We start from the raw sequence: 19,369 nt of genomic DNA, 5'->3' as shown, positions 1-19,369 counted from the left end.
TCCCCACAAAAATAGTGTTTTTGGGTTGCGCCATACATTTTATGATATAATGAGTTATGTCATTACAAAGGACAACTGGCCGCGCAAAAAACAAGCCCTCATACTAGTCTGTGTATGAAAATATAAAATAGTTATGATTTTTAGAAGGCGAGGAGGAAAAAATGAAAACGTAAAAATTAAATTGTCTGAGTCCTTAAGGCCAAAATGGGCTGAGTCCTTAAGGGGTTAAGGGGGCATGGTGTGAAATCACAAGGGGCGTGGCTGTAAAGACACAACCCCTGCAGCCTGCACCCAGCATTCAGAACAAAATGTTCCGAACGCTGGTACAGTGGAATACTCCTTTTAATTTATACTAAACCATTGATGCACAGGACTTGAGTCCATAGGTAACGGTCATCATGGTAACATTCACTCAAATCGGCAACTGGATTTTATTTGAATTTGATGGTTAATTCTGATTCGCATAGGAAAAGGGACTACTGTCAAAGACAGGAGTCCCTGCTCCTGTACACTGTATTCAATCCTCCTACAAGTCAACCTAGCTCAGCAGTAAGAAAAAATTTACATCAAGCCACCCACTTCATTACATTTTCCGGTCCAATCTGCAGAAAAGTTTACTGGGCTAGATACAGAGCATGCCGGAAAATGGAATGATGTGGTGCTTTCGTGTTAAAGGGATTATCCAGGATTAGAAAAATAGATCCAATTCTTTCAAAAACAGCACCACGTTGTATAGGGCAAGTTGTAATACCACACACAACCTGAAGACAATTGTGGTGCTGTTTCTACAAGACGTTAGCTCTGTTTTTCTATTCCAGGATATCCCCTTTAAATTTCTTCTAAATGATGGGATAGGTTGAAATGTAGAAGGATTGGCTAATGCTGGACACAGATTGTAACCCAGCAATATTTTCTGGGCGCTCCATACCACCATCAATCCTTTTGAATCAGTCACTGATTGCCAAAGAATTTGGCACCTTTCAAAAGCAAAGATGTCACAACCAGGATGAGTGGACTTTGTAACAACAGGAGTTGGAGCGATTCCCTCAGGCAATGGATATTAAATGACTAGAATGTAGATGTATTTGTATGTAGTAAACTGCAGGTATGTCAACCTTGGCTGATCGGCCTCCATGTCAAACCATCACAGTAGTTACAAAATTTAACACCCAGCCACAAAGCGGTAAATCTAGCCTGTATGCTGCCCGCCCTCCTTATCATAGCAGATGGCGCTGCCTGAGGCCACTAGTGCAAGTGGTGCCATGGCAGAAGCGCCCCAGCAGCCATCACCTCTTTACATTTGCTAGGATAGTCGGGAGTTAAATGAACAGCAAGAGATATAATATATATATATATATATATATATATATATATATATATATATATATCCCTCACTTCTCAGTGTACAAGAGTAAGGACTCCTATCATGTGACAAGAGTCCCTGTTGCTGTACAGATTTAACCAGGGTAAATAGCAAAACACTGAGAAATCTGAATGTTTTGTAAAATTTTGAACAAATTCAAACTTGTTCTTCTTCACTTACAACCATTGGAATAATGAGCATCAATCACAAGAGATCAAAGCCCCAAAACCTCTATGCCAAATATTTATTTAATCTTATTTCAATTGAGTTGTAATCTCAGATGATCAGTTATTTTCTATCAATGTTTTCTGTTCTTCCTCGTAGGTAAACGTAGCTGTGCTGGGGAAACCTTGGCTAAAATGGAGCTATTCCTGTTCTTCACAACACTGTTACAAAATTTCACATTCAAGCCTTTACCTGGAGCCAAACTGGACCTTACTCCTGCACTGGGGGTTACAAACTCCCCCAAACCCTATGAGATCTGTGCCATACCTTGCAGATAGACGATGTGTTTAGGAATTGCTAGTATGGGACATGTTTATGTCATTGTAATTGTGGATCTCCTAATCCCTCAACAACTGTACATTCAGTGTTCCCCATTCACATGCCACCTCCTCACCTCACCCTCCCTCTGTTGGAGTCCCTCAAGGTTCTATCCTATGGCTCTTACTCTTTCAAAATTGGACCCCCATAGCCCTAATAAAAAGCCTTTGAAAATGTGGGTACTTCTTGATATGTGCAAGGAGCTGAGAGCTGTAGAAGACCCCACAGACCATCATTCCCTGTGCATCTGAGCAGGTCACATGGTTAAAGAAGCAGTTCATATAGAAGAGGGAGGTGTTTGTGCCTCAGCCAATTACAGCCCATCACACACTGAAGCGCTCAGGGCTCTCTGAGAGCTGTGCAGAAGGGAGTGTGACAAGGCTAAGTGACATGTCTGTACTCAGCAAAGTGGAGACCGAAATCCTCATATGTGATAAGAACTACTGGACTTCCTGTCTGAAAGAAAAGCTGAGAGAAATGGTATGTGCTCAGCAAAGACTATATTTGTGCATTCCAAAGTTATATAACTTTAATATGTGCAGCTATGTAAAAGCAATTTCATATGGCTGGAGTTCTCCTTTAAGGATCCCAGATCAACTTTATCTTCCTTCTCCTCCTACTTTATAAAACTTCACATGAAATTCATTCTCTTTCACAAATTTCCCCACCAGATGTATGAATTACAGTCAATGGTCTCACTCTCTCCCCAGTCCCACAAGTCCACTATCTCTGATATCCTTTGATTCTGCTGTGTTTCAAACCTTACATCCTAACCCTTACTGCCCTCTGCTGACTTTACCGCAAAAACATTTCTTGAACCAGCCCTTATCTCATCAAGTTCCACACAGATACCCATACATAACCTCATCATCTCCAAACTGTACTACTGCAACATCCCCCTTTGTGGTCTTCCATTTAAAGGGGTACACAAGTGGGGGGAAAAAAATCAAATCAACTGGCTCCAGAAAGTTAAAAAGATTTGTAAATTACTTCTATTTAAAAATCTTAATCCTTTCAGTACTTATAAGCTGCTGTATGCTACAGAGGAGGTTGTGTAGTTCTTTTTAGTCTGACCACAGGGCTCTCTGCTGACACCTCTCTCCATGTCAGGAACTGTCCAGAGCAGGATAGGTTTGCTATGGGGATTTGCTCCTGCTCTGGACAGTTCCTGACATGGACAAAGGTGTCAGCAGAGAGCCCTGTGGTCAGACTGTAAAGAACTACACAACTTCCTCTGGAGCATACATCAGCTGATAAGTACTGGAAGGATTAAGATTTTTAAATAGAAGTAATTTACAAATCTATTAAATTTTCTGGCACCAGTTAATTTGAACAAAAATAATAAAAATGTTTTCCACCAGAGTACCCCTTTAACATTCTTTCCCCTCTCTCCTCCTCTGCCTCTTCCCTCTTCCAATCCCTTTCCTGGCTACCCATTGCCCAGAGAATTTCATTTTAACCATTAATAAAATCATACCAGGCCGTCCACAATTTGTCCCCTCCATACATCTCTGACCTGATCTTCCGAGACCGCCCCTCATATAATCTCCGATCCCCACAGGACCTCCATCTGTGCTCTCCCCTCGTTCGCACCTCACACAACTGTTTCCAGTATTTCTCCCTAGCTTCCCCTATACTCAGGGACTACCTGGACACATCCGGCTCTCATCCACCGTAAAGACCTTCAAAAGCAACCTGAAAACTTATCTCTTCAGAAAAGTCTTCAGACCCAGTAATCCTGCTGCCAATTGCTGCACTGTGAACAACTGTTCCCCTTGTAGATTGTAAGCTCTTCTGGGCAGGGTCCTCTCCTTCTCCACACCAGTCTGTCATAATTGTATTCATGTTCACTGTACTTGTGCTTGTCTTATGTATTTTCAATCTATCATATGTATTGTACCATGGAATTGAGGCTGCTTTAAAACAACAACAAACTCCTCCCTGCGTGGCAATACAAGAATGGGGTTCACTTAACCTCTTAAAGGGGTTCTCCAGTGCTTAGACATCTTATCCCCTATCCAAAGGATAGGGGATAAGGTGCCTGATCGCGGGAGTCCCGACGCTGGGGACCCCCGGGATCTTGCACGCGGCACCCCGTTTGTAATCAGTTCCCGGAGCGTGTTCGCTCCAGGTCTGATTACGGACGACCACAAGGCCTGCGGTGTGTGACGTCACGCCTCCTCCCCCATGTGATGTCACGCTCCGCCCCTCAATGCAAGTCAATGCAATTGAGGGGCGGAGCGTGACGTCACACGGGGGCAGAGGCGTGACGTCACACACCGCCGGCCTTGTGGTCGTCCGTAATCAGACCCGGAGCGAACACGCTCCGGGAACTGATTACAAACGGGGTGCCGCGTGCAAGATCCCGGGGGTCCCCAGCGGGGGATAAGATGTCTAAGCACCGGAGAACCCCTTTATGGATGGAGGGCGTATCCATACGCCCTCGTTTTAAAGTCCTTAAGGACTGAGGGCGTATGGATACGCCCGTGGGAATTCCGGTCCTCGCCGCTAGCCGGGCAGGGACTGGACCAGGATGCCTGCTGATATCGTTCAGCAGGCATCCCGGCATATTGCCCAGGGGGGTCCTGAGACCCCCCCCCCCCATGTCGGAGATCACGGCACATCGCAGATCAATTCAGATCGGCAATTTGTCGCTATTCCGGGCTGTCAGTGACAGCCCCCATCATACTAAGGGATAGGAGTGAGGTTGAAGTGGTGCCAACTCCTCCTATGCCCTGCCATTAGTTAGCAATGACTACTGACCAATGGCAGTTGAAGACGGGGGGTTACCATGGAAATCCCCCACTATGCCCACCCCTGGATGTCGGGCAGAGCGGAAGGAGTAGATCGCGGCCGGTACCTGGGGACTTTCATGCGGTGGGGACTGGAGATCATCGGTGGGGGAGGTAGGGAGGCGACGGCGCGGAGCATCAATGAATGTAGCAGGAAAGCGATCTTTACTGCTGCCTTCTAGTGGTTGCCAAACTGCCTTTTGCTGTCTCGGCATGCTGGGAGTTGTAGTTTTTCAACATTTGTAGGGTCACAGTTTGGAGACCACTATACAGTGGTACTCAAACGGTAGCCCTCCAGATGTTGCAAAACTACAACTCTCCACATGCCTAGACTGCCCAGGCATGCTGGGAGTTGTAGTTCTATAACATCTGTCCCTTCAGATTTTGACATTTTCATGAAAATTTTGAACATTGCTCCTATACTTTGAAGCCCTCTAAGGTCTTCAAAAGATAAACATAGGTCAATTTTATGATGCCAACATAAAGTAGACATATTGTATTTGTGAATCAATATAAAATATTTGGAATATCACGAGCCGAGAAGTTCGTGACGAATCGAATTTACTGTAAGTTCGCTCATCTCTTATACGGGGTAATAGTTTATTGATAAATAAGAACAGAGTATAAAATCAATATGCTAGATGAGATAAAATGAAAGTGGGGGTACTGGGGTGGAATATCCTGGAATATAAATATATAATCAGTATAATTGACAACTGGTCAGCCGCTGGTAATGCACATAATGCAAGGGAGGGAATAAAATCAATGATCAAGGTGAAAAAAAAAAGGGCTCTGGTAGTGTATATAACTAGTGAGAAAACCAACACTTCATAAAAACAGTGTGCATTTGCATTACATAACCACTTATTAGTGAAAAAAATAAACATATAGCAGCAAGAGTGGGACATACAGAGTAACAGCAAAAGGTACAGGATAGCAACAAAAAATTGCATGATAGAAAGGCAAGATTCACCCCAGGTACCAAACCACAACTCCAACGTGTTTTGCCTGGAGCGGCTTTGTCAAGTATGGTATATATACCATATTTTATATGTATTAATAATAATAATAATAATAATAATAAATTGTTATACATTTATTCATTCCATTATTTACCTTGATTTTATTGGGAATCGTTGTTTGGGGTGTTTTTCACCCATATAACAACAACAATAATAAGAATACCGTATATACTTGAGTATAAGCCAAATTTTTCAGCACGATTTTTCGTGAGTAGCAACAAGGGCGGACTGATGACACTCAGGGCCCCCAGACCAAATAAAGGAATGGCACTTTCCATGGCAAAATTCATATTTTATTAGGCTGAATTAAGATGTTGGTCTTTGAAAAAAAAAATTGAGACATGACCTTATTTCCTAGTCCGTCATCTTTTTATGCTTTTCATATAAAAATCTGTGTGATGGGCGGAGCTTCTGACTGTCACATGGTTTGCACCGGACAGATGCTCATTCCTGTGCTGCATTGGGAATCAAATCTTCAAATTGTTAAATCGGCACTGTCATTAAAACTAATTTATGCTATTGCATCCCTTATGGTAAATAAAAAATATCTTTCTAATGTACTTTGTTTAAAAAAATAAAGTTTAAGAAAAGCTACCTCTAGGTGTCTCCCTACTTGTCCAAAGCACATTTCCCCCATCTCTTGCACAGACTTTGGACACTTGCTGGCCTCGCAGAAGTCCAAAATCAGGAAATACAGTCTGGAGTGCTGAAGGGGGGGGGGGGGGGGGGGTGTGCAGCCTTAGCCAATCATAGCTCATCTCACACTGAACTGCTTTGGGCTGTGTGTAGCAGAGTGATGGAGGAAGTTCTCCACTGTAAGGCTTCAGATGATATCACATCTACTGGGGAACGCCCCTTCCCAGTCTGTGAATCTGACTGAGCAGAAAATACAGAGCAATATCAAGGTAGAAAACGAAAAATGTATACAAATAAAGGCAGGGGTGGTTTATCATGATGGGAGCAATGAACTGAGAGGATCATAAAATTTAACAAAATCATGACAGGTACTCTTTAAAGTTATCTATGATCTCCTCACATTGTACAGTGTTATTATAGGGAATAATATCCTCCCCTCCTGCAAAGTGAATTTAGTGATGCAGACTGTACTATAGAAGCTATAGCCATAGTCACACACCCAACGGACCCCATCGATTCCTTCGCGACCCGCTGTTTCCCGTTGCGTCCCGTCAACAGGACGGTCCTCAAACTAAAAAAAAAGTTTGACGGCCATTCTCGACAGGGCGCAACGGTGGTGTGAAAGATGCCATATTTGATATCACTGCGTGTGTTACTGTCCAAACTATTAAAGAATAATGATAATTAAACTGCACGGTGAATGGCGTAAACATTAAATAAATAATAAGTGCCAGAATTTTGGTCACTTCATATGCCATAAAGAATTAATACATTTTTTAAAAATAAAAAGTCCCATGAAAACAAAAATAGCACCGATAACCTAAACCCAGCCTTACTGAAGGTGATGATAAGTTACAACTAAGATCAGGATTTTCTACAAGATAAACCTGTTATTTCTGATAATGTTGACAGCTCGGTGCATTGATGTATTATTAATAGATCATCTTGTTCCCTGCACCGGGGGAAGTTCATTGTCCTTTTGTTGAAGCAAAATAAACAAGTGAAATTTTAACTGCACCAGGCTGGTGAGCGCTGAACATACATTTAGTTCACACGACGAAATTTCACTTGAAAATTCTGATGCAGCAGAGTCCCATTGCTAACAATGGGATTCCACTGCACAATGCTCACTGCAGAATTTCAGCTGCTGTATGCTCCAGAGGAAGCTGTGTAGTTCTTTCCAGTCGGATCACAGTGCTCTCTGCTGACAACTCTGTCCATATCAGGAACTGTCCAGAGCAGGAGAGGTTTGCTATGGGGATTTGCTCCTGCTCCAGACAGTTCCTGACATGAACAGAGGTGGCAGCAGAGAGTGATGTGGTCAGAATGGAAAGAACTACACAACTTCCTTTGAAGCATACAGCAGCTGATAAGTCCTGAAATGATTAAGATTTTTTTTTATATAGAAGTAATATACAAATCTGCATAATTTAGTGTCACTAAATGATTTGAAAATAATTGTTTTCGCACTGGAGTACCCCTTTAAAGGGGTACTCCAGTGGAATTTTTTTTAAATCAACTGGTTCCAGAAAGTTAAATAGAATTGTAATTTACTTCTTTATAAACATCTTAACCCTTACAGTACTTATCAGCTGCTGTATGCTCCAGAGGAAGTTGTGTAGTTTTTTCCAGTCTTTCCGCAGTGCTCTCTGCTGACACCTCTGTCCATATGAGGAACTGTCCAGAGTAAGAGCAAATCCCCATAGCAAACCTCTCCTGCTCTGGAAAGTTCCTGACAGGGACAGAGGTGTCAGCAGAGAGCACTGTGGTCAGACTTGAAAGAACTACACAACTTTCTGCGGAGCATGCAGCAGCTGATAAGTACCGAAAGAGTTAAGATGTTTAAATAGATAGAAGTAATTTACAAATCTGGTTAATTTTCTGGCACCAATTGATTTGAAATGTAATTCTTTTCCACCGGAGTTCCCCTTTAAACTATAAAACCTTTCCTGCAAATAATACATCGAGTGCAAATGATGAAATGTTTGCTACTGAAGATCTCTGTGACGTCTCTTCTGGAGGCTGGATTAAGAGCTGTAACAGGATCTCCAGGAGTTATATAGTAACATTTATTGTGGTCGTCTGATTCAATGATTCTACGAGGGACTAAACACTGAATATTCCCCATAAGAGGAGAGAAGATCAGAGACCTCTGAACTGGATCTGCTGAGCTCTCCGTATCAAGTAAGAAGTTCTGAAACTGTTAGTTCTTTCTTCCTATACAAATTATACCCAATTTATTCCAGATTTTCTCAACTAGGGTACCTCCAGATTTTGCAAAACTACAACTTCCAGCATGCCTGGAAAGCCTTCAGGACCCCTGATCAGGAAAGACTGCTCTATTGTCTTGAATAACTGGGACTGAGCTCATGAGCAGAGATGAACGACCTATCTGAAACTTTCTGAACCGGCAATTGAAGAGTTGAGTTGCTTCCCCTCAAGGAGTTAACTAGCACTGTTTAACTCTGGTTAACTCTTTCCTTGCTGGCTGAGCACTGTACTCTGGCCCAGGAAGGAAAGAGTTAACTAGTGTGTTAACTAGCACTAGTTAACTCCTTGAGCTTTCTGCTAACAAGCTTAGTCCCCTTTACGCAAGTCAACAGAGCAGGGTTTCACAACTATACAGATCACCTGCTTTACCGACTTTACTTACTTTTGGGAAGTTCAGTGAGCAGTGATTTCAGCGAAGTTTTGGGTCGGAACCAGGTTTGCCAAATTTTGCTCGCTCATCTCAGCTCGTGAGTTGCATATAGTACTATGCCTCACAATTACTGGAGCATTGTTATATTTATGGGGGTACTCTAAAATGCCAGTGAATCTGCAGCGTATTTGGCGCATATTTGCACACTGTGTGACCCTGCCCTAAGGGGGAATCTTTCATTGTCTGTGTAAATTAAGTTAGTTTTACCCCCATTTGCCTGGGCATACGTCACGTGTACGTCTCCCACTTTATAAATACCAAAGTAGCTTAGATGTAGACAAGTTTGGTCCAGGCTGGTGTGAGGTTATACAAAGAAAAATAAAATCCTTGCCAATTTTAGTTAATAAAACCCTGGCCACTGCTTAAAGCCAACTATGTAATGGTTGTTTTCTTGAATGGGTCTAAATGCATTTTAGATTTTTCGACCAATTGCGCAAAAATTTGGGCCTTTTTATCACCAATAAACTATGTAAAACAATGAAAAATTCCCCCCAAATCTATATATCATATTGTATTATTTATGATGTTGAGTAGCAGCTGAGGTGTGTATTATGATGTTGTGTAGCAGAGGAGGGGTGTATTATGATGTTGTGTAGCAGAGGAGGGGTGTATTATGATGTTGTGTAGCAGCTGAGGTGTGTAATATGATGTTGTGTAGAAGAGGTGTGTATTATGATGTTACGTAGCAGAGGAGGTGTGTATTATCATGTTGTGTATTCTGATGTTGTGTAGCAGAGGAGGTGTGTATTCTGATGTTGTGTAGCAGAGAAGGTGTGTATTATGATGATGTGTAGCAGAATGGGTGTGTATTATGATATTGTGTAGCAGAGGAGGGGTGTATTATGATGTTGTGTAAAAGAGGAGGTGTGTACTATTATTATTATGTATAGTAGAGGTGTGTATTATGATGTGTAGCAGAGGAGGGGTGTATTATGATGTTGTGTAGAAGATGAGGTGTGTATTGTGGTGTTGTGTAGCAGAGGAGATGTGTATTATATTTATTATGTATAGTAGAGGTGTGTAGTACGATGTTGTGTAGCAGAGGAGGGGTGTATTATTATGTTGTGTAGAAGAAGAGGTGTGTATTATTATGTTGTGTAGCAGAAGAAGTGTGTATTATGATGTTGTTTAGCAGATGAGGTGTGTATTATGATGTTGTGTAGCAGAGGAGGGGTGTATTATGATGTTGTGTAGCAGAGGAGGTATGTATTATGATGTTGTGTAGCTGCTCTGTGTCCTCCGGCGGGGATGCGATCCACTCGGCGGGACGTGCCTGCCTGTGGGTCGCATCCCGATCATCTCACCTGCCCCGTCCTCCTGCTCAGTCCCGGCGCGCACGGTCCCGCTCTCTAGGGAGCGTGCGGCGGGTCTCTCAGATTTAAAGGGCCAGTGCTCCATTAATTGGTGCCTGGTGCAATCAGTTTCCAAGCACTTCCACACATAAAAACCCACTTCCCCTTCCTGTCCTTGCCGGATCTTGTTGCCCTAGTGCCCTGAGAAAGCGTTCTGTGTGTTCCCAAGCCTGTGTATCCAGACCCTTGCCGTTGCCCCTGACTACGAACCTTTGCCGCCTGCCTTGACCTCTTGCTACGTCCGACCTTGCCTTCGTCTTGTCCTTGTGTACTACACCTATCTCAGCTGTTAGTGAGGTCGAGTCGCTATCGGGGGATACGACCTGGGAGTTACCGCCTCAGCAAGTCCATCCCGCCTTGCGGCGGTCTCTGGTGAAAACCAGTAACTTCTTAGAACCGGTCCCCTGGTACAGCCCACGCCATCGCCTCACTAACACAGAGGATCCACTACCCGCTTCCAGTCCGGTTCCTGACAGTAGATCCGGCAATGGATCCCGCTGAGGTACCGTTGCCAAGCCTCACGGATGTCACCACCGTGATCGCCCAGCAGTCCCAGCAGATCGTCCAACAAGGGCAGCAGCTGTCACAGTTGACTACTATGTTTCAGCAGCTTCTATCTCTTCCACCATCTCCCCCACAGCGAGCTGCCGCTTACGTGTCCAGAGTTCGCCTGTCTCCACCAGACAAGTTTGATGGGGATTCTAAGCTCTGCCGTGGGTTCCTGACCCAGTGTTCGCTGCACCTGGAGATCATGTCGGACCACTTTCCCACTGAACGGTCTAAGGTGGCATTCGTGGTCAGTCTGCTATCTGGAAAGGCCTTGTCCTGGGCCACACCGCTTTGGGACCGCAACGATCCTGCCACTGCTACCATTCAGTCCTTCTTCACCGAGGTTCGCAGTGTCTTTGAGGAACCTGCCCATGCCTCTTCCGCAGAAACGGCCTTGCTAAACCTCGTCCAAGGAGACTCTACAGTGGGCAAATATGCCGCACAGTTTCGTACTCTGGCCTCTGAGTTGGCCTGGAATAATGAGGCTCTCTGCGCGACCTTCAAGAAAGGTTTATCCAGCCACATCAAGGATTGTCTGGCCACACGAGAGATACCCTCCTCCCTGACTGAACTCATCCACTTGGCTACCCGCATTGATATGCTCTACATTGAAAGACGCCAGGAGCTTCACCAGGAAAAGGATCTTGTTCACACCAGGCGTAATCCGCGCCTGCCTCCTCTCTTCCAGCAACCATTGCAACCTGTTACTGTCCCTTCCGCCGAGGAGGCCATGCAAGTGGACCGGTCTCGCCTGACCCAACAAGAGAGGACTCGCCGTAGGAACGAGAACCTATGCTTGTACTGTGCGAGCTCTGAGCATTTCTTAAAGGACTGTCCTCTTCGTCCTTCGCGTCTGGGAGAACGCATGCACCTAGTGAACATGGGAGAGGCATTACTAGGTGTGAACTCTTCCTCTTCACGTCTTACTATTTCAGTACGGATTTCCTTGCCCACTAAGTCTTCCTTCCCTGCTGAGGCCTTTCTGGACTCTGGGCCAGCAGGAAATTTCATTGAAGCCTCACTCATCAACAGGTACAATATTCCTGTTACCCGTCTCGTCAAACCTCTCTTCATTGCCTCGGTGAATGGAGAAAGACTGGTCTGCACCGTGCGTTATTGCACCGAACCCCTGCTCATGAACATTGGAGTTCACCATCTTGAAAAAATTGAATTTTTCGTATTGCCCCACTGTACTTCAGAAATTCTTCTTGGTTTGCCCTGGCTCCAGCGTCACGCACCTATCCTCGACTGGGCCACTGGGGACGTTAAGAGTTGGGGACCTTCCTGCCACAAGCGATGTCTTAAATCGGTTCCTGTCAATCAAGTCTCCATCACTTCTCCATTGTCTGGTCTTCCATAGGCCTATCAGGACTACTCAAACGTTTTTTGCAAAAAGCAAGCAGAGGTTTTACCACCACATAGACCCTATGACTGTCCTATCGACTTGCTCCCTGGTACCACTCCGCCCCGTGGAAGGATTTACCCACTCTCCGCTCCAGAAACGCAAGCCATGTCTGAATACATTCAGGAAAACCTAAAAAAGAGGTTTTATCCGAAAATCTTCCTCTCCAGCCGGAGCTGGATTCTTCTTTGTTTCCAAAAAAGACGGATCTCTACATCCTTGTATAGACTACCGCGGTCTTAATAAAATCACAGTAAAGAATCGCTATCCTTTGCTTCTGATCTCCGAACTCTTTGACTGACTGCGTGGGGCAAAAATTTTCACTAAACTAGATCTAAGGGGCGCATATAACCTTATCCGTATTCGACAAGGTGATGAATGGAAAACCGCCTTCAAGAGGGCACTAGAGATGGTCACTTCGAGTACCTTGTCATGCCCTTTGGACTTTGCAACGCCCCAGCAGTGTTTCAGGACTTTGTCAATGAGATCTTTCGGGACATGCTGTATTCCTGTGTGGTAGTCTATCTAGATGACATCCTAATTTTTTCCCCCAACCTAGAGGAACATCGCCTCCATGTCCGTCAAGTGCTGCAGCGCCTACGCAAAAATCATCTTTATGCCAAGATTGAGAAATGTCTCTTTGAACGCAGCAGTCTACCCTTCCTGGGTTACATAGTGTCCGGCCAAGGCCTTCAAATGGACCCTGACAAGCTATCTGCGGTTATGAATTGGCGACGCCCCAATGGTCTACGAGCTATCCAACGATTTCTTGGATTTGCTAATTATTGCCGACAATTCATTCCCCGCTTCTCCACCATTATTGCTCCTATTGTAGCATTAACCAAGAAGAATGCTAATCCAAAATCCTGGCCACCGCAGGCGGAGGAAGCCTTTAATCATCTCAAAGCCGCCTTCGCCTCTGCACCAGTTTTGTCCAGGCCTGATACTCTCAAACCTTTTATCCTTGAGGTTGAAGCCTCCTCAGTTGGAGCTGGAGCTGTTCTTCTACAAAAAAAACGCTAAAGAAAAAAATGTCACTTGCGGATTTTTCTCCAAAACTTTTTCCCCTCCTGAAAAAAACTATTCTGTAGGTGACCGTGAATTATTGGCCAGCAAGTTGGCACTCGAAGAGTGGAGACATCTTCTGGAAGGGTCCCTTTATCCCATCGTCATCTACACGGACCATAAAAACTTGTCTTATCTCCAGTCCGCCCAGCGGTTAAATCCTCGCCAGGCTAGATGGTCGTTGTTTTTTGCCCATTTTAATTTTCAGATTCATTTTCGCCCTGTGGACAAGAATATCAGGGCAGATGCTCTATCATGCTCCACCGATGTCTCAGAATCTGAAGCCTTTCCTCAACACATCATACCCCAGAATGTCTGATCACCTCTGCTCCTGCTTCTCTAGTGCCAATTCCTCCAGGAAAAACATATGTTCCTCCACGTCTTCGCCTCCAAACTCTCAAATGGGGTAATTCCTCCCACCTGGCTGGTCATGCTGGAATCAAAAAGTCCATACAGTTAATTGCCAGACATTATTGGTGGTCCTCTCTGGAGAGAGATGTGACGGATTTTGTACGGGTCTGTACAGTGTGCACACATGACAAAACTCAATGCCAGAAGCCAGCTGGTCTTCTCCTTCCTCTGCTTGTACCTGAACAACCATGGTCCCATATAGGTATGGACTTTATCACTGACCTTCCTGTATCTCATGGCAACACTGTCATTTGGGTGGTCGTGGATCGTTTTTCCAAAATGGCCCATTTTGGCCCGCTTCCAGGTCTTCCTTCTGCGCCTCAATTGGCTAAACAATTTTTTCTCCACATTTTTAGTCTCCACGGACTTCCCACGCATATTGTGTCTGATAGAGGCGTTCAATTTGTTTAAAAATTTTGGAGAGCAATTTGTAGTCAATTAAAAATCAAGTAAAATTTATCTTCCTCCTATCATCCGCAATCCAATGGACAAGTGGAAAGAGTAAACCAGATCCTTGGCGACTACCTTCGACATTTTGTCTCCTCCTGTCAAGACGATTGGGTTGATCTTCTGCCCTGGGCTGAATTCTCGTACAACTTCAAAAATTCTGAATCTTCGTCCAAATCTCCATTTTTTGTGGTCTACGGCCGTCATCCTCTTCCCCCCCCCCCCCTCCCCATGCCCACTTCTTCTGGAGTCCCCGCCGTGGACGAATTGACTCAATATTTCTCCTCCATCTGGAAAGAGACCCAAAAGTCGCTCCTACTGGCCTCATCTCGCATGAAGAGACATGCTGACAAAAAGAGAAGAATTCCTCCTATCTTTTCCCCCGGTGACAAAGTCTGTCTCTCTGCCAAATACATCGGTTTCCGTGTCCCTAGCTACAAGCTTGGTGCTCGGTACCTCGGGCCATTTAAAATAAAAAAACAAATCAATTCTGTCTCCTACAAGCTCCATCTTCCTCCTTCTCTTCGCATTCCTAACTCTTTTCATGTCTCTCTTCTCAAACCTCTCATACTTAACCGCTTTTCCCCCAAGGTCACCATTCCTGCTCCTGTCACTGGGTCCTCGGATGTCTTCTCCGTGAAAGAGATTCTCGCCTCCAAGGTTGTCCGAGGTAAAAATTTTCTTATTGATTGGGAGAATTGTGGCCCCGAAGAGAGATCTTGGGAACCCAAGGCCAACATCCTTGACAAGGAGCTAATTCGTTAATTTCTGGGTTCCAAAAAGAGGGGGAGACCCAAGGGGGGGGGGGGTACTGTAACGCCGAGCGCTCTGGGTCTTGCTCCTTTCCCGGAGCACTCGCAGCGTTCTGCTCTGGCTTGCAGCGCCTCGGTCAGACTCACTGACCGGGAGCGCTGCTCTGTGTCCTCCGGCGGGGAATGCGATCCACGCAGCGGGACGTGCCTGCCCGTGGGTCGCATCCCAATCATCTCACCTGCCCCATCCTCCTGCTCAGTCCCGGCACACGCGGCCCCGCTCTCTAGGGCGTGCGCACGGCGGGTCTCTCAGATTAAAAGGGCCAGTGCACCATTAATTGGTGCCTGGTCCAATCAGTTCCCAAGCACTTCCACACATAAAAACCCACTTCCCCTTCCTGTCCTTGCCAGATCTTGTTGCCCTAGTGCCCTGAGAAAGCATTCTGTGTGTTCCCAAGCCTGTGTATCCAGACCCTTGCCGTTGCCCCTGACTACGAACCTTTGCCGCCTGCCTTGACCTCTTGCTACGTCCGACCTTGCCAACGTCTTGTCCTTGTGTACTACGCCTATCTCAGCTGTTAGTGAGGTCGAGTCGCTATCGGGGGGTATGACCTGGGAGTTACCGCTGCAGCAAGTCCATCCTGCCTTGCGGCGGGCTCTGGTGAAAACCAGTAACTTCTTAGAACCGGTCTCCTGGTACGGCCCATGTCATCGCCTCACTAACACAGAGGATCCACTTCCCGCTTCCAGTCCGGTTCCTGACAGTAGTATGATGTTATATAGCAGAGGATGTGTGTATTATTATTATTATTATGCATAGTAGAGGTGTGTATTATTATGTGTAGCAGAGGAGGGGTGTATTATGATGTTGTGTAGCAGAGGAGAGGTGTATTATTATGTTGTGTAGAAGATGAGGTGTGTATTGTGGTGTTGTGTAGCAGAAGAGTGGTGTATTATATTTATTATGTATAGTAGAGGTAAGTATTATGATGTGTAGCAGAGTAGGTGTGTATTATATTTATTATGTATAGTAGAGGTGTGTAGTATGATGTTGTGTAGCAGAGGAGGGGTGTATTATGATGTTGTGTAGCAGAGGAGGGGTGTATTATGATGTTGTGTAGAAGATGAGGTGTGTATTGTGGTGTTGTGTAGCAGAGGAGTGGTGTATTTTATTTATTATGTATAGTAGAGGTGTGTATTATGATGTGTAGCAGAGGAGGGGTGCATTATAATGTTGTGTAGCAGAGGAGGGGTGTATTATGATGTTGTGTAGCAGAGGAGGTGTGTATTATATTTATAATGTATAGTAGAGGTGTGTAGTATGATGTTGTGTAGCAGAGGAGGGGTGTTTTATGATGTTGTGAAGCAGATGAGATGTGTATTATGATGTTGTGTAGAAGATTAGGTGTGTATTATAAATAACATCATAGTCAGGTTGTGTCTTTTACCGGAAAATCCCTTGACCTGAACTGTGAGGCGGCTGCTGCATTATGTGTGATGGTTTATTCTACCCCCTCTGCCGATAACTTCGGCCCCTTTACAGACATACTGAGGAAGAGGGGATGAATATTTATTGTGTTGGCGGGGTTTTGGAAATAGGGGGTGGGGTTATTGCGGGAGAAAGCATTGCATACACACAGCAGCTGCCACCATTGCACATAAGAAGTAATTATCAAGATGAATATCTCCTGAATGGCTGCACCAGCTTTCACCCCATAAGAAGTGTTAGAATTTTGGCATCAGAAAATTATCAGCAGAAAATGGTGCTTTCGGCATATTTCAAAACGGAAAATACCTCCCGATGCTATTTGGGGGCGTGGCTTGTGCACAGACTCCCACAAGTCCAGCAGAAACTCTGCATCACATACAGCTGCAAAAATATCATCTAAGATGTCTGATCTCGGGGGTCCTGCCGCTGGGGACCCCCGGGATCTCCAGACCGGCAGCGGCAGCATCTGGAACTGCAGAAGCTTGGAGCTTCCGCATTAGTGATGTCATGTCACACCTCCCTCCATTCAGGTCTATGGGAGGGAGTGTGATGGCTAGTATGTAGCCATCACAACTCCTCCTATAGAAATGAATGGAGGGGGTGTGGCAGCTGTAGTCAACAGTTATCTGGCAAGGAGCGGAGTTCGCTCCATGCACAGATGACTGTAACCCCCGCAATCGGACATATCATCCCTTATTCTTTGGATAGGGGATAAGATGTTTTCTGCCAGAGTACCCCTTTAATAACAACTGTTACTTGGCCTCCTGCACAAGGAGTATAGGGCCTTGTTCACACGGTGGAATGTCCGAACTGAAAATTTCCGTGAGGACATTCTACTGACAGAACATGCTGGCACTAGGACAACTTAGAAATGAGCCGTCTCATCCGCAGTAATAATAGACATGCCTATTCTTTTTCTTTTCCAGACTCTACAGAGCCCACATTCACCATGGACCTGGTCACGGTTCTCTTTCTTATTGTCATCATCTTATTTTTTGCCAAAGTTTTTATGAACCAGAAACATGAAAATTACAAAAATTTCCCACCTGGACCAAAACCTTTACCGATGATCGGAAATATCTTCTCACTTGACATGTCAAAACCTTATGTAACCTTCATGGAGGTAATACAGAAATCCTGGAATAATAGGAAAAGTGGGTGGGGGATGCTTCTGGTCTAAGAGCCATATTATGACATTGGTATCACTGCCAAGAGGAAAGCCAGCCAACATGGTAAAAGTTTTTTGCCTGGATTGTTCCTTTAAGGTGCTGTAACAAATCGAATGCCCCATAGTTGCTCCTATAGTTTTGCTGTGCCATAACAGAGTCTGCCACACAGTGCTTTCCCCATACCCAGGAGGGCAGGCACACAGCACTGGTCCATGAGTAGCGTCCCATCCTTAACCGGTGTAATGGTATAAGAGATTATGCATTAAATTGTCAAGAGAAGCTGGTTGCGTTTTCTTAGATCAGCTTTCCTCTCACATGCTGGGTGGTTTTTATAACCCACAGGATCTGTGCTAAATAAAAAATAGTAAAATGTTGCCCCTTCCCTATTTGGGGCCCCCTCTGTTCCTCCATATAGTAGTTAGCTCCCTCTGTGCCTCCATTTAGTAGTTAGGCACCCTCTGTGCCCTCATATAGTAATTAGGCCCCTATTCACCCAAATATTATTGTTAGGCCCCTATTCACCCACATATTGTTGTTAGGCCCCTATTTGCACACATTTTGTAGTTAGGCCCTCTGTTCCCACACTGTATAGCCTCTCGCCCCCCTGTTCTGTGCCTCCATATAGCAGTTCGGCCCCCTCTCAGCTTATGATACATACAGGACCTTCCAAACAGACCTTGGACCTTGGTTGGCTAATAGTTGAAGGCAGCTTGGTACAGTAGCAGCGGCCCTTGGCCCAGCATTCCCTCTCCTGCTTCACATCTCTTTCTGGTGGACACCATGCAGCATTTGAGGCGTGACCTAGCAGAAGTGCCAAGTAGACCTGCTTGTGACACATCTGTTACTTACAGAATAGCCATATAAAAGTGGGCATGCCTGTGGCCCAGCCTGCTACTGCCCATAACAATCATAACAAGTATATATTTTTCAGCATGTGAAATTTTAGAGTAGGGTCACACAGTGCGTACATGCAGCATGTGTAAATATATATATATATATATATATATAATGTATATATATATATATATATATATATATATATATATATATATATACATATGTCCAGAAATCACCGCACAAGTAGATATTGGATCAATAAAAGCTGGTATTCTTTATTCCCAAAATAAGGTGCAACGTTTCGGCTGTGATAGAGTTTATCAAGCATCATGCTTGATAAAGGCTATCACAGCCAAAACATTGCACCTTATTTTGGGAATAAAGAATACCAGCTTTTATTGATCCAAGATCTACTTGTGCGGTGATTTCTGGACCTCTATATCACTATCCCTGGCTGGCTGCCTGGGTAGTCACATGCATAGAGGTCGGTCCCCGGTGCGGTCTCGCCACACAGTGTATATATATATATATATATATATATATATATCTATATATATATATATATATATAAAATAAAAAAATAAGGGGTAAGTACTCTCTTTACAGAGACAGGCCTCTCACCAGCCAAATCAGAACACCCTGCGCTGTACTGACAAGGGGCAACACCCAAAACAGCTGTCTGCAGATGGGTCTTCCCCCCTTCTGGGGAAACTCTGGCTTGGTATTAAATCTTAGGGTACATTCACACACGTGGATTTTCGCAGCGTATTTAGCTGCGGATCTGCTGTTGAAGGCCCCGCTCTATGCTGGCTTTACATGTGCCTGCTCGTAGCGGCAAT

The 19,369-nt window shown here is 44.8% G+C and overlaps 1 protein-coding gene across 1 annotated transcript in view; it reads left to right on the top strand.

Annotated features, from left to right (window-relative positions):
* Positions 1-19,369, top strand: part of LOC130360959 (uncharacterized) — a 68,120-nt gene that overhangs the window by 29,502 nt on the left and 19,249 nt on the right. The window contains exons 10-11 of the mRNA XM_056563515.1: positions 1,688-1,864; positions 17,451-17,647. Of these exons, the coding sequence (XP_056419490.1) occupies positions 1,688-1,864; positions 17,451-17,647 (374 nt within the window). The remainder of the gene's footprint in view (positions 1-1,687; positions 1,865-17,450; positions 17,648-19,369) is intronic.

The sequence above is a fragment of the Hyla sarda genome, chromosome 3, assembly GCF_029499605.1.
Source record: "Hyla sarda isolate aHylSar1 chromosome 3, aHylSar1.hap1, whole genome shotgun sequence".
NCBI classification, from domain to species: domain Eukaryota; kingdom Metazoa; phylum Chordata; class Amphibia; order Anura; family Hylidae; genus Hyla; species Hyla sarda.
This window is presented reverse-complemented; position numbering and strand designations above follow the sequence as displayed.